The sequence below is a fragment of the Sander vitreus genome, chromosome 2, assembly GCF_031162955.1.
Source record: "Sander vitreus isolate 19-12246 chromosome 2, sanVit1, whole genome shotgun sequence".
Lineage (NCBI taxonomy): Eukaryota > Metazoa > Chordata > Actinopteri > Perciformes > Percidae > Sander > Sander vitreus.
The window spans coordinates 19,957,472-19,973,705 of NC_135856.1; the positions used below are offsets into that span (position 1 = coordinate 19,957,472).

General features: G+C 41.6%; 1 protein-coding gene across 1 annotated transcript; it reads right to left on the minus strand.

Moving 5' to 3' along the window:
• Nucleotides 1-376: 376 nt before the first annotated feature.
• Nucleotides 377-15,145, minus strand: haspin (histone H3 associated protein kinase). Its single transcript, XM_078260293.1, has 15 exons — nucleotides 14,636-15,145; nucleotides 13,669-13,821; nucleotides 13,088-13,231; nucleotides 10,338-12,282; nucleotides 9,263-9,407; nucleotides 8,178-8,326; nucleotides 7,849-8,037; nucleotides 7,164-7,249; nucleotides 6,985-7,047; nucleotides 6,799-6,890; nucleotides 6,583-6,662; nucleotides 5,326-5,414; nucleotides 2,154-2,296; nucleotides 1,943-2,045; nucleotides 377-1,076 (listed from the first exon to the last, which is right to left on the minus strand). The coding sequence occupies exons 1-15, from the start codon at nucleotides 14,794-14,796 to the stop codon at nucleotides 875-877; spliced, it is 3,744 nt and encodes a 1,247-aa protein (XP_078116419.1). The 5' UTR covers nucleotides 14,797-15,145; the 3' UTR covers nucleotides 377-874.
• Between the last annotated feature and the right edge of the window lie 1,089 nt (nucleotides 15,146-16,234).

The window sequence follows — 16,234 nt, forward strand, 5'->3', positions numbered from 1 at the left end:
ATTGCTCCACAGATTTTTAATAATATTAAGGTCTGGAGGGAGACCACGTTTTTGCAGACCACTGCATTTCATGAATTTTAGTTATGCTCACTATAACAGGTTTGCTTGGAAACTGAATAAATGATATTAACTGTGTACTAGGCTACAATTCTACAGATTACCTGGAGTCTGGCTGGTATCTTCTTTAGGCTGCAACTGGCGATTATTTTCATTACCATTCATTAGTAATCTGTCAAATTGTTTTACTTTTATTACTCAAGTCTATTAAGTGTCTTGACATTGCTTGTTCAACCAACAGCAGAAACACCCCAAACTCAGTTTACAAAGATACTGTATCAATCAGCAACTTCTCACACCTGAGAAGGTGGAACCAGAGAGAATGCAGAATTTGTGGTTGATAAATGCATTTATTATCAAAACTTTTCTGTCTATTGATTTATTAATAAATCAACAAATCACTTCAGCACTATTCTAGATTGCAAAAATTGTGATCACAATACCAGTTTCAGGTGGTGTCATTTAAACATTTATTGATTAAGAACTTGTTTCTGCATATACAATATTTGGTAACACTTTACTTGAATGTATCTACATAAGAGTGACATGACACTGTCATGACACATGAACCCTAACCATAACTTGTCATGACAAAAAACAAATGACACTTAATGATAGAAGCGTTATGTCATAAACATTTATGACTTGTTTATAATGTTTATGACACGTTCATGACAGTGTCATGTCACTCTTATGTAGATACCTTCAAGTAAAGTGTAACCCAATATTTACGGATTTAGGATGTAGATACGTTGTACCTTCTTCATACTATGTATGTCTGTGTGTGTGAGCATCCTCACACTTCATGCGTTCAGTACTAGTGAAACATGGGGCAGTTTTGCAGCGCCTCAGTGGCAGAACTGTACTGGAGGACGTTGCCATGGAAACGAGTGAGCTCCTCTCGCATGCCCTTGGCCCCCCTCCCTCCTGAGCCCCGGTACTTCATGGAAAGCAGCTTGGAGCACAGGTAGTGGAGCCACAGCACGTTGGTATGGGGGTGGTAGTTACACCAGTTGTTTCTGAGACAAAAAGAGCAGCATAGCATTAATAAATCAGTAACATAATAACTCTGAGAGAGTCAAGTTTAATTCTGTAAATGAGCAGGAGTATCCACAAAAGACTGATGATGTATGTTTCAAGCAATACAGTTTGGGTAATGGGCTTATTTAAGAAACATGAGTTAAATGAGAAGATCGATCCAATAAATATGAAGCTACAGCCAGAGACAGTTAGCTTAGCTTAGATGCATCCATAAGGAACTCTAAAAAGATTAGCAATTGTCAAGTTATATCTTCGTTTAATCTGTAAAAAATTTCATTTTTGCACTTTGAGCTTCAGGAGGTGCTGATGGATGGATTTCGATTTTTACCTTTAAAACAGAGCCAGGTTGGCTGATTCCCCTTTTCCAGTCTCTATGCTAAGCTAACCGGCTGTAGCTTCATTTAATCGATCGATCTTCTCATCCAACTCTCATCAAGAACATAAATAAGCATATTTCCCAAAATGTCAAACTACTCCTTTAAGACAAATCACAATGAACACTCAAAAGAATGATCAGTGTCAGACACGCAAATTGTGTTTTTATGGGTGACTAATAAATGACTAAACATGCATATGCCATCATACAAACCATAGATGTTTGGTGAGATCCATGTGTGTTTGGAATTTCTGAACTAATCATCTGACTAGTATTTCTGGACATATTTATTCAATTCAAATCAATAAGAAATCCAATGTTGGCTCTGTTATCCTCTACACATAATCTCTATTAAATGTGTAGGATAAGATCTTATGCATAGTTACACTGCTCCATGTGACTCCTTTATGGCTTTACATGGCACAATGGCTGTTTTTAAATATGGCTCAGACACATTAATGCACTGACCCATTCTCCTGTCTCATTTGTCTGTAGATATCAAACTGGTAATCTCCCTGGCCCATGAAAAGCTCCTCATCCTCGGAGATATCACAGGACACCGTCAGATCATCTGGAAAGAACAAAACATATGCTTGTTAATTACGCGTCATGATTTTATCAGGGCTACATTTTTAGGTGCAAAAAATACAACGAGGGAGGTAAAAACTAAATATCTGACCGATTTCGAGTCTGGAGAGAGAATAGTCAATGATGCGAACCAACACCCCTTTAGTTTCCAGAGAGTGGGCTGCTCCATTCAGGAGGAAGCTCCCCGTCTTCTGCTTGGTTGTTTTGACCAGCACGTTGCCCCAGTGGAGGTCCCTGCAGTAAACAACACAGGGGGATAAAGTTGCCGTTACGAGGCACCAATAAACCCTCCATCACACTGACACCACATACACACCCAACTGTGTATTGACTTACAACACAAGTTTGATACCGAGTGCCACATCTCCCATCTGGTTCTAGCTTCTCAAATGTGTATATTTGCTGGTTTTTCTAAGTCCTTTGATGACAGTAAATGGACAATATGCTTTTTGAACATTTGGCGGGGAAAAATAAGACATTTGAGTACATTACTTGGGGCTTTGGGAAATTGTGATGGGCATTTTATAGACTTTATAAACATAGGGTTCGTACAGCTTTTTAAGAGTAAAATTCAAGTACTTTGTGAGCACTCTCAAAGTCTTTAACATTCACATCTAAATGGTCAGGCCTAACAAAAATAATTGTTTGGTTCCGGTTTCCGACCGACCCTGTCAATTTATGTGCGACCCAAATTTATTTTTATGAGCTTGGGGTAGAAATGATACGAATTAAATAAATATCCAAATAAAAAGTTTGAGGCGAACTATAGAATTACATTTTTGTAAGATGCCTGTTGTCCTCCACCAGCATGAAAACGGGTCAGGGGTGAAAAAGGTGAGAAGGATATTACCCCTCTAGAGGGGTCCGGGGGCATGCTCCGCCAGAAGAAAATTTTCAATATTCCATATTTTAAAGCATCAATATGATTTTTTTGCCAACCAAAAGTAGAATATTTCCATATGCACTCATTAAAGTTAATTTGACTGGCAAAACAGTTAAAGTCCTTCTGACATTACACAATAATAAGTCATAATTTTTAAAAACTAAAAAGTTTTGGATACATTTTTACTTCTTCCAACCATATGTTAAATAAAGCGTCAATGTGGATTTACATATTGCAATAATATCATAATCTTACAATGAATCATTGTGAAAACTAAACTTTACTACTTTGGCCAGGTCATCATCAAAAAAGCGAATTAGTACATTCATGATTTTGTCCATGTTGATATTAGCTGCTTTATTGACATTTATTAAAAACGTAGCATTGTTTAGCTTTTCGTACAGCTAGACGTCTAAACTCTGGGACAAGGCCGTTATGTTTAAATACCTGCCATGCTGATTCCAAACAGACAGCTTTGTCAAGGCAGTTTGGGCTTCAGACAGCTTTTACACAGTGGCCATCGTTAATACCAAATCGTGTTCCGCTATGAACGTGCACACACGTATTGTTTGTATCACGGTCGGTCAGTGAAGGAACAGTCGCAGCAGTAGCGGTCGTTGCCGGTAACGTACTCGGATTACAGAGTGAAGCTTTGTGACTAGCAAGCACTTTCTTACCGCTGCTGCCGTACAGTATCTTCCTTGAACACGCGCAGCAGAGGCAAGCACCCGGCTCCCTCAATTTGAGGCACCAAGTGCTAAAACGGCTTCCCGTCTCCACCCTTTTCCTCTTGTCCTCTATTCATGCCCAGCGCCATTTGTTTTTAACTCCTTTCTCAACTAAAGCTGCCTGTATCTACATGCTCCAAGTTTGATAAACTTTGCCTCCATTTTTTTAGCCGCGTTACCACCATTGACATATATGGTTACCACGGAGACCACACCGGCACCGCACTCTCACATTTCGGCAAAGACCCGCCCTACTTTGCATCTGATTGGCTAGAACTCGTTTCATTGGTAGGTGGAAGTTCGACGATTGGTTAAATCCAGCGCATCAAAACAAATCCCGTGTGGACTTTTTAAATTTATTTATTTTTTTAAAATAGTCATACGCCAGAAATCGGGCACCAGGCCCGAGTACTTAAACCCCCCCTCCCTCCCTTAAACATTTTCTCATCGAATCTATACGATTCACGTAGGTCACCTATTGGTTTCAAAACGGCGAATTTCGCCGAAAGGAGAGTGATTTTCATGTCTGCCTCCAGCAATGCTGGAAGAGGAACCGTCGCCGCAGCGGCACTTAACGTTGCCGTGTCCAGTTTTACGGCAGCAGCGTGAGGACGGCGCCTTCAAGCAGCCCTCACCGAACTGAACAGCGATGCCCGCGCCACCCACGAGCTGATGTGTGTGCGTTACTTCACGCAGCACATGTAACTGATTGGAAACGATACAGATTATACATTATTTACTGCCGCTGGCGCAGATGAACTAACGCTACACTCGTTACTGTAAGTAGCCTACAGTAAACCCTCCATGATTAAAAGGTCAATACTTATCAATACCCACCTACCTGTTCTACAGGAATAAACATGTAGAAACCAATATTTCAGTCTGCTCTGTCTGTGCTGTCCACTGCGCTGTGCAAACACAACTCTACTCGGCAAATAGCTACTTTTTACAAACAAGCTAAAATGAAAGATGTCCGTTTGTAGTCTAACTGTTTCTTAGTTTGGACAAACTCTTGTAAACTTAGCTGCTGTCTAAACGAACCATCCTCTCCGCTGGAGCGGTAAACCTGTGGATGTATAAGACCAAAACAGAGACACGTGGCTACTTAATATGCACGTGAATGACGCCTCACCACGTTTTCAATTTACTAAGCGACAACTGTAAAAACAATTCCTACCTATCTCTTGCTGCCACTGGAAAAAAAATAAAAATAAATTCCCTATCGACCCATGACCTCAACTGACAACCAACCAGAACCAAACATTTTTTTTTATGCCTTACTTTAAATGCAATTAATAAAAGTTACGGAATGCCTTCATACCGACAGCAATCAATAGGGGTGTGACGAGAGAGCGAGAATATACCCTCTAACGTTCTAACGCTGGGTTTTACAGGCAGCCTTTAACAACTGCAATGCTAATTGTGTGTATTGTAAGTATGTATATAAGACCATCCAGGTTAGATTCCGTCATGCTGGCTGCTGCTCTGCACTTGTGACCGATATTGCCAGACAGTTTTTACATCGACGAGAAGTCTCGTCACATTTTAATCTCACGAGATCTCGTCATACCTCTAGCAATCAATGTATGTATATTGCCACTTTGTTTATTTTACCTGTGGTTACATAACATCAAAAGGTCGGAGGACATCACCTGTGTTCAAAGTGTAGCTCCTGCTCAGCAACAGCCAAGGCAGCCGTGACCTGATGAAGGATGCTCTTCGCCACCCCCAAAGACGCCAGCTTGACAACACAATAAAGGCTTGAATTAAAGACTGCATTTGTACTCTCACCCCACAATGGGCTAATAGTTTGGGGGGAAAAAATACCGTTTTTCGATTCAATACACTTCTTTTAGATGCTCAGCTTCTTCTTCAATGTTTCAGCATTATCTTCAGCGTACATATTTAAAGGTCTTCGTTAAGTTGTGTGTGTCTCTATTCAAGGGACTTATTTTTATGCATGCAGTCTCTTCATTAATGTTTGAATCGGTCTACATTGAAAATGTGCTCAAACAGACATACATAATGGTTGCTCTTTGACTGCACTGGCGGAGCTGTCCTGCCTATGTGTCTGTCTTTGTCTGCGTATTTGTCATTATCATGTGTTGCGTTACGTTATGAAATTATGCTATTGTGTGTTTTTTCTTTGTCTTATGATATCCTATTTTGTATTGTTGATGATGCACTGTCATTTTACTGCATTGTCCGATTATTGCATTGCAGGAGTTAATGAGGATCCTAAACTAACAACATTCTTACAGTGTGCAAGTGTACTGAGCTACATCTAGTGTAATGAGTGTAGTGGTGTTGTAGTAATGCTTCTGTTTGAGGACAGAGTACTTGAAACTCTGACTACAGTACTGGCAAGCATTTTAACTTAAAAGTCATAGAAGTTAAGGAGGAGACACACGTCTCAGCATACAAAAGAAAGCGGGACTTGAAGTTGTAAACAGAGTAGGCCTGTCATAACAAATTTTGCTGGACGATAAGTTGTCCCGGGAATTATTGCGATAAACGATAATATTGTCGTTCTGAGACCATTTTTCATCTAATATAATGATAATGCAGGTACACCTTTTCAAAGAACTATAAACTTTTATTTCTAAAGAATATTTAACACTGCAACTGGAAGACATTTTAAATATCCACGATAAATGAACAAAACAACCAAAAACAAAGAAAATTGACATTTTTCCGGCCGCGATAATTTCCATTTAAAGATGATCAAGCTCATTTTTATTTTATCATGCGATTAATTGATTTATTGCATATTGCGACAGGCCTAAAACAGAGTGTGCTAGCTTCAGAGAGCAAGAGACACTCTGCGCAGTCACTGACATGATTGATGAATGCTCAACATCACTGCTAAACACTGTGCAGCACAGAGGGGAGGTTATTAGGCAGCCTACCGTTCCATTGCTGTTCTCTAGGTCCATGCCTCCAAACTCAAACTCCAGGATTATGAATAACTGATCCTTTTCAAAGAAATCTAAGCAAAGAGAACAAGAAAGACCCAGTGAAATAGACAAAACACATAGCCTGGTCTTACATGGATAGATTTTGGTCAGCCACTGCAACCTGACGGACACGTTGACAAAACGTGAACAGGTGTTCCTCTCACTGACCTGGTCGGTCGTTCTCAGAGCCTCTCTGCTGGTCGAAGGCGTCCCAAGCATTCAGGAAATCTGGAGGGTAGCAGCCCTGAACGCAGTGGAGACTGCGAGGGAACAAGTCGAGTCACATTAATTAAAAATCCAAACGGCCGAGACGCTAGCGGACAAAAAGACAAAAGACCAAAGAGAGTTGCTTACTCGTTGAGTCCAATAAACCCGTGAGTCTTGTTCTGCAGCTTCTCTTTCAGGCTGCTCAGCTCCCTGGCAGAAAAACAAAATGTGGTTTCCAAGGCTCATCATTAGGTGTCCCCCCTAATTATTGTATCCCAGCAAATGGAGTAGTGTGAAGTGCAGTTTGTACTTCATATACTACTTACTTTGAGATAATAATCTCATGGAGAATCTCTCCTAAAGTCTTCTGATCCTCTCCATTCACCTTCTCACTGCCCTCTACTGGAATGATCTGTCAAGACAGGAGTCACTGTTTTACTGCAGAATACACAAAAACAAATCTTTATCATGGAACTATGTGGTTTCTTGGCATTTGTCATGCCTAGACCAAACGCTTTGCATTGTTTTTCTATAATGCCATTTTCAATATAACATAAAATGACTATGGAGATTCACTCTTGACTAGGGCTGGACCAACTTTAATTTTTTTTTTAATATACATTCAAAGCGAATGTGTGTCGTCGTATTTTGTGATTTTATTTTATGAACAAAATCCTCAATTTGAATAAAGTGATGCATCAGATTAAATGAGTGTTTTTTTTTTTTATTAAATCAACTTTTTTTAATGAATTGATCACGTCAGTTTTGTCCATGGTCAAAAGCTCTGGAAAAAACTAGTAAGTGAACCTTGAGTTTAGAATATTATGTCAAACATTTCTGTCCAACAGAGAAGTCCCCCGTCTTTAAAACATACAGCCCACTTTAAATTGTAACACTTAAGATGTGATATGTTTTAAATCGCATTGCGCATTGATCTAACACAATACAATGCCTAACACACAAAGTAATGCACACACAGAATAAAAATACTGTATATACACAAACGCATACTTTGAGTGCAACAGTGTCTCCTGAGGCGTTGGTGGTGGAGAAGACCTCACCGAAGGTCCCTTCCCCTATCTTCACACACCGTTTCATACGGTGAGGGAGTATACACTCCTCCCAGGGCAGGGGACGCTGTTGGCCACACTCGGCATACACCTTCTCTGCATCCGACAAATCTGCATCCTCACACACAATCTGTGACAAAAGACAGGAGGGAGCAGGTGGCAGACATTTGCATCAAGTGTTAACAACCCATTCACAGTCAAACACCAAGTAGAAAGTAGAAAGTACGTAGTAAAAACTTAAAAAATCTTGACGGCATAGGTGTACTGTACCGAAGAATTGCGGCTCAGCAGCTGTGACCGGAGGTGTTTGGGGAGCGGTGTCCGCGAGGGTGTGGCAAAAAGGTCCTGGCTGATGTCCAACTTCACTCTTCTAGGTGACCCCGATACTGACAGACGTAAACTGCTCGGAGTGCATATCACTTAAGAGAGGGAATGAGGGATAACCGACAAGGAAAATAAAAAATAAAAATAAAAAAAGGACAAAGGTGGCTTTAAATTAAATTTTAAAATGTCAATAGTCCCAAAGAATCGAGGGACAGATTACAATTTAGTAGGGCTGTAGTCAACCAAAGAAAATCTTAGTTAACTGAATTTCTACCTACACTTCAAGCAATCGATGGGGGAAACAATCTGCACTTCATCTCTAAATTACCTAAATTGGCCACAGTGCACTGAGTGCACTCTACCTGGTAGCGGTGTGTGTCCACCAAAGCGTTATTCCCTGAGGCCAGTGTAGGTTTTTAAATGCTTTGCAATGGGAGTGCCTCGTATTTACACTATGCCACAAACACCGGCAGCGTGATGAGGGGCTGAGCGTCTACTCTGTGGTGAGTGCTGCACGTCTGGAGTTTTTTTCTAGTCGCTGAGAGTTGAAAACTGTTCAACTTTGGGTTGAACGCTGCACTCGTCACTGTCCCCTTTTTACCAAGCTGTCCAACCATAGTGGAGGAGGGGCGGGACAAAAATCACAAAGGCCAACCATCATCACATCCTACATGTACAAGTGCTGAACAACAACAACGGAGAAATGAATACTGTTGGAGCGTATATATCTGTCCTCTCTCACTACGTCCAAAGCAAGGGCCAGAGAAAGTACTCTTTGTGCCAACATTTACTTACATGACATTTACTACATTACTTCCGCAGATATTAAGGATCATAGTAACCAGACTCAACCAAAGCATCTCAGCTGAAAAAACCTCCGCGCCTCCAATGCGCTCCCAGCTGGACGTTTTCAGAAGAGTGCCTGGCTTTTTCAGCTGCGAAAAAAAAAATGCTTTGGTGGACACGCAGTTGACCAACCAACCGACCTGCAGACGGTAGCCCCACAACTTAGTATTGCCTGTGTGTATTACCCATGCCCTTGCGATGAACAGATAGGGCCGCTTTGAGTCGACTCCAGGTGTGTGTGTTAGGCGTGAAGTCAGCCAACAGAGACGAGAGGTTGAGCCGACTCGCTTTCACCGGGGTGGAGAAATTGATGGTGGTTCCCAACAGCTCCTAAACACAGGAATGATTTCACATTGTCAATGATGCCACAGCTCCACATGTCGTCATTTTAAATCCTCCCAAACTATTAACATTTAAGTACAGTTGGGTGGATTGTAGTAGAAGCGAAAACAATACATACTTTAAACCCAAATCGGTTTGTGTGTGGTGTTTAGGTTGGTATGTTTTAGACCAACCTAAACACCACACACAAACACAGAATATTTGACCTTTAAGTTTTTGTAATACCTTGCAGATCAATTTTGTTTGTGGCATTCACAGCAAAAAAAAAAAAAAAAAAAACACAAACTTTTGAAAGACCCAACAAAATGTACTTTGTTTGTTTACACTGTCCCAGTTAGCTTTGTTAATGAGAACAATCCATAGACTTTATTAACTACTATTTCTAGTAATAGTTTCATTATCTTTATTATGACTATTATTGCCACTGTTCGTCACACCCCCAACCGGCACCGTCAGACACCGCCTACCAAGAGCCTGGGTCTGCCGAGGTTTCTCCCTAAAAGGAGTTTCTCCTCGCCACTGTCACACTAAATGCTTGCCCTTGGGGGAATTACTGGAATTGGTATTTGTAAATATATAGTGTGGTCTAGACCTACTCTATCTGTACAGTGTCTTGAGATAACTCTCGCTACGATTTGATACTATAAATAAAATTGAATTGACCTGAATTGGTTGAAAAGGGCTACAGCTGACTAATACTTTTCACTTTTTAACTAATAATTTAGTTGAAAGGTTCATCGCTAGTTCTGACAGCCCAAAATAAGGTCTTTACACTGCTTGTTTTGTCTGACAAGGGCTAAGCAATAATCAATACTGTCAATTACGATATCAGTCGATAGACATTCAGCGAATATATATATATAGTAATATAGAATAGAATAGAATATATAATATAGTGTGTGTGTGTATTGTTCTCACCCGTGGCTGTGGTTTGTGATGTGTGGAGATCAGCTCGTCGATGCTGCAGTCCACAGCCTTGTTACCGCCCGTCTGTGCAGTCCTGCTCCTGAACACTTGTGTGCTGGCACTGCCTTTGTTTTTCCAGCGACTCACGCTCAGACCACTTATGCATGCCTTCCTGGTTGTCCCAGACCGGTCCGTGGACGTGCTCTTCCTTTTCCTTTCTTTAGGAGCCGGATGTGTCTTTTTTCCTTTGTGGGAAATGTTGGAAGAGTTCTTCACAACTTCTTCTTTGTCTGAAGCAATCTTGTTTTCAGAGCTAGTTGAGCCTCTCTTTTTCATGTTTACTTTCATGGCAGAAGTTTCTTCATTACAGGGATAGGTGTCCCTCTCACACTGATGGTTATTCTTTGTCTGGTTATCACTGGCCGAGTCTGACGCATCTGTGGGTAATTCAAATGTGTCTTTGAGCTGCAGAATTTCTTTTACTTGTGACAATGTTACTCTCTTTACCCCAACAATGACTTTGTCAGTTATACATTTCTCCTTTAGCGTCGCCGTGAGCAACGCTGCCTTTTCTTCCGTTTCTGGGTCTTTAGACTGCGTCTGAGCTACCGGACTGGGAGATGTGAGATGTGTGTGGTCATTGTCAGACTTGTTTGGTTCTGAATTCTGTGGTGACAAAGACATTTTTTTGAGCTCAACGGTGCATTTCTTAGTTAGACTTTTGTCCTTTAATGCAACAGCAAACGGTGTTTGCACAGAGCTGTTGGCTGGTAGTTGTGTGCCCATGATAAACTCAACGCGGCTGTCTTTGTGGTAGGTAGATTCAGCATAGAGTAATGATTCTGGCTGCGCCATGGATTCCTGTGTGGACGAGTGTTCAGCTGATGGTGAATTGTTAGCGCTTTGACTGCCAGTCACTGAAGCTGCATGTTCAGAAGATTCAAAACTATTTACTGACTGTATATAATCACTGGTTTTAACGTTCGTCACAGATAAATTAAGATCAAATGATGATCCTAAAGAATGTAAAAGGTCAAAAGTTTGACGGCTGTCCACAGACACTGGATGTTCACTTGTTTGCCGGCTGTGGGCTGAGCTTGACTGTCCCAAACAGGATGAGTAGGTTGTTTGACTGCATAGCTGAGAAACAGTGACGCTGTCCAATCTTCCTAGCTGCACGGAGCAGCGCTTGGTCAAACATTTCTCCTTTAGAGCCTCTATCAGCCACCCTGATCCACCGGCTGCTGACACAAAATGACTTCTGCTTTCATCGGTCGAGAGCAGATTCAGACTTGGTAATTCCCCAGCACTCTTGGTTTTTGTGTCTTCACTATAGCTTCTGGCTTCCACACTACAGCTTCTTCTCTTGTTTGTGCTGCTGGGCTCCATGAACAAAACACCAGAAGGTTCTTCGTTGTGATGCAGGTGTGGTTCTTGCTCACTAAGGCTCGACCGCAGCTTCTCCCCAGAATTGGGTGGTGCAGAACGTGGTGCGGAGACACGCTGCCCTGGTGAATCCACGTCTTCTTGGAATGTGCTCAAGACGCCTATACAACTCACTGACATGGATGGCGGGTTGGAAGATTGATCATTTATAGATAAGGGTTTAAGGCGTGGCCGTTTGCTGAAGGAGCCTGCTGAGGGCGTGGAGCAAAAGATGGGTTTCCTGGGGCAGGGTCCGAGGCTGTGATCTGTCAACTCATTGAGGGATATCTCTCGGAAGGGGTTGGTGGCAAAGCCGGCAGTCCCTGCAGCATTCATTGAGTTCTCTGCACTCGATACCACATATGTTGGGGGGACCCTCCTCGCCCGAAGAATCCTCCTGGAAGCAATGGCTCCGGAAGTAAAGTCATCTGAAGAGTCGAGCATACTGAACGTTGATTTAGGGAGTTGGGGTTTGGTGGCAGCAGCATGTCTGCGGCGGGTTACAAAGCGGCCCGCAGAAGGAAGATGATCGCTGAGAAAGAGAAGAAAGAAAGCTAAAAAGATTACAGCTATTACTGAGGACATCTAGTGGGTGTTCAGACTGAAAAGAAAACCTGAAGGTTATCACAGCGGCAACAGTTTTATATCTTTTGTTGCAATGATTGCAAGGTAAACAGTAGAAATATGGTTCAAGTTCCAAAGCAATCCACCAGGAATGTGCCCTTACACATACCTAATTGGCCATTGCAGCACCCTGCCTGATGATGTTGCATTGTTAGGCCGAGTTAAACCTTTTTCGCAGGTCGAGCCTGCGTTTTTTGCAGCTGAGCTCTCCGTCGGCAACCCCTGCTGTGCTGCCAGACTGGCTCAAATGAATAGGAAGGGTGTGTTGCATGTATGCAGAGCCAAAGTCGGTCTGAACACTGCCTCAGATAGCAGACAGACGGATTTGAAGACATCATGTTGGGCTCTGGTAACCGCTGACGGGTATTTGTTATTTTTGACTTTTGACATTTTAAAGCAATGCTTCGGTCCCCCTACAGGTTGTCTCATTGGAACTACTGCTGCAGCTAAAAGTTACATAGTGTTGCTTTAACAAGCAGCCGTAGATCTGAGATTTCAAAGTGCAGCATTCACAATGAGTGGTGGATATTTTAGGAACTGTTGAAAACAGTTGGATCTGCTTGAATGCACAAGTCCTCTGTTAATGCCAGTATTGTCAAATGTATCCTTGCAGACACTGCTGTCCTAACAACAACAAAAAAAGAACCACAAAAGTCTGTACATGCTGACAATCATTCACAGTGTGTTCTGCTCATGCGCGTTTGTGCACAGACCTGGATGTCTTGCTCTGCTGAGCAGGCTGAGGACAGAAGGGAGAGATGTTCTCCTCATCAATGCTGGTGTCTGTCAGACATAAGATGGCCTTTTTCTTGGCAGGATGCCCCGCTCTACGCCTAGCAACACCAGTCCTCCTCTCTCTGCGACATGAAAAACAGATGAACGTGTTAAGGGCAGTAAGGATACAATATCAACATGGCTTTTCTCTTGGCAGGGTGGACTGGTTTATCACTTGTCTTCTTCGCTATTATGATAAAGAAAATAAATAAAACCAACCAATGAGCAAGGTAGAACATGGGGCTTAGCAAGTAGGTTAGGGGAAAAAATGTTAAGACATTAAATGAAAAATAAAGACCCTCAAGGATATTTAGTCTCTGCTGTGGAGGACAAAAGGTTTATCACACAATATTATACAACCTTGTAGTGTAATGAAATCTGATTGGGAATGCAATCCATAATTGTTATGTTAATAATCTTTAATTGGTTAACGTTATTAACGGTTTACTTATTACAAAAGGCATATTAATGAAATAATAACCTCTCCTCAAAATTGCCAGCTGCATTTTTATTCACAGACCTGGTTGTCTTGCTCTGCTGAGCAGGCTGAGGACAGGGAGGAGGAGGGGTAGTCTCCTCATCACTGCTGCTGCTCTTCTCAGCCAGACATAGCATGGCCTTTTTCTTGGCAGGACGCCCTGCTCTACGACTAGCAACACTAGTCTTCCTCTCTCTGCACAAAATGAAAAAAAAAAAAAAAAAATTAGGGGCAGCAAGAATACAATATTAAATGTGAGAGCAAGTAGGCATAGGTCGGGAAAAGATTTAAACGATAATTGGCCTAGAATGGGTAATCTTGGGTATTTTAGTATGCCAGTTCTACAGGGTGGTATCGTTTGTTATGCATTTCTCTGTGTCTACAAACTGTGTACATACCACTGCTTCAGCCTAATTCAGAGAGCTTTACACTGCCAGGGCTTTGTGTACTTGAAGAAGAGCCAGACCAATAATGGAAACATAATTTTTCAACAAAAAAAACAGTGTGCCTATTTTGCTTCCATAACATGTCTTCATTCAGACTAGTGGAAAAAAAAAAAATCCAAAATACACATTCAGGTTTTGATTTTACTACACTTTGCACCTGTAGATTTCTCCTAAATTCACCAAAAGCTAGCATTAGATAACACCTCATTTGCATGACATTATGTAAACATAAAGATATAACACTTCTTTTAATGCAAGTAATCAAGTGGGGAAGTTTCATGGTGAGATCTATTAGTTCTAATATTTCCCTTATCACTTAGAGTGTCTCCCCAACAATCACAACCGTACAGGGCGGGGCTGCAGCCATACACTCTCAGATAGGCACACTTAACACTTTTGCAAGGCACTGTATCCATGTCACATTCTCATTAGGGGCTGAGCCCCCCCCTAAAGGTCTGATCCTAGAATCGCCCCTGGGCACCAGGCTTTTTCATGTTCGGCTTCATCCCAGCAATGTGCATCCGTTGAGCCAGACGACTAAAGTGACTCTCGCCTTGACATACCTTATCATCGGAGGTTTTGCGGGTTCAAAGACAGACATATCACCGTCTGTTGAGGGTGTGCTGTCGAAGGCCTGCTTGCGGTATTCCGGTGAGATCCAGGCGGACAGCTTTCGCCTCTCCTTACCGTAGGTCTTCAAAAATAACGGCTTTAATGGCTTCATGTTTAAAATCACAGATATAACCGTGCCAAACGGATTTTATAGCAACGGGTAAAGGCTTGTTTAAAAGCATCTAACGTTAACGTTACACATTCAATAGACCACCAGCATTAACATCCGCCAGTCAAGTTAGCCTAGCTCGACCTTTTGCAAACTGTGCTAATTATATCAACGCCCTTACAGCTTATCAACAGTGATCGACGAAACTTATTGGAACTCCATTTAATTAGCTGTTTTAACCCATTTCCATGATTGATAGTCTATTATCTTGTTTGTATCTCGTTCATTATTTTCCCGAATGAACCATAGACAGTATATAAGAAGGAATGAACCCGCTCCGCTAACTGCTGGACCCGCTTCCTTTTCAAACTGCTGGTTACTGGTCGATGATTGGTTAACAACCGGTGACGATGGCAGCACAGCGCCGCCTGGCGGATTGGAGTAGTTACAACTTTGAGATGAAGGAGAGAGGAGGAAACAGCATCTCTTTTTATGTGTAGCCTACACCAGTGGTTCTCAAACTTTTTTCAATAATGTACCCCTTTTGAATTGTTTCTTTAAGCCAAGTACCCCCGGACCAGCGCTAATCATTTTCGGTAGAAAAAAAAGTGTATGTAAACAGGAACAGTACAGCGCTGTCAGCGATAGATTTACTAAACAACAGCCTTGTAACTGAAATTTTTTTTTATTTAAATGCTAATGAGAAATTGAGACAAAAACTGTAAAAAAAGACAAAAACTTGGAAAAAGATGGTCGAAAGAAGGAAGGACGTAAGGCAAGAATAGGTCAAAATAGTATGAAAAACAGTGACATAAGAAGAAAAAAGTGAGAAACTTGTAAAAAAGTAGGACAGTAGAAGGAAGGAAGGCAAAATTAGGTCCAAAGAAGGTGACACAAATGTCACATTTTTGGTAGGAAAAAAAAAAAGTCTACATAAAGAGGAACAATGTTCTGGACAACAGCCTTGTAAACATTTTGTTAAATATCTCACGTACCCCCTGCAGTCCTCCAAAGTACCCCTAGGGGTACACGTACCCCCATTTGAGAAACAGTGGCCTACACTGTACATGAATGTACACACATTTCCACCGCGTGTATAAAGTTGCAATATTCAGTATTACACAATATATTTATGGAGATGTATTTGTTGTAAAGTTAAACATTTTGATAATTAAACTTATAGGCCTGCACATATATACTACTCACACTGACAAAGGAGGTTTTAGTAGCAAAGAAAAGCTACACATTTAAAAGCTGAAACTGTGGAGATGACAGTGGACAACACTGTGGATTCCTTCAGGGTTCTGGGATCCTCAGTCTCCCAGGACCTAACTATAGTGACACCATCAGGAAAAAGGCCCAGCAGTGATTGTGGATCTGCAACTAACGGTTATTTTCATAGTCCATTAATCAGTTGATTATTTTCTCGATTGATCGATTA

What these genes read in the sequence shown, in the direction of transcription:
- haspin (XM_078260293.1), bottom strand. Translation starts at nt 14,796, where the DNA reads ATGAAGCCATTAAAGCCGTTATTTTTGAAGACCTACGGTAAGGAGAGG. An exon ending in CTCTGAGAACGACCGACCAG is followed by an intron (nt 6,663 to 6,798) that starts GTCAGTGAGAGG and finishes CTCTTTGCTTAG; the next exon opens with ATTTCTTTGAAAAGGATCAG. An exon ending in TAGAGAACAGCAATGGAACG is followed by an intron (nt 5,415 to 6,582) that starts GTAGGCTGCCTA and finishes TGTGTTGTCAAG; the next exon opens with CTGGCGTCTTTGGGGGTGGC.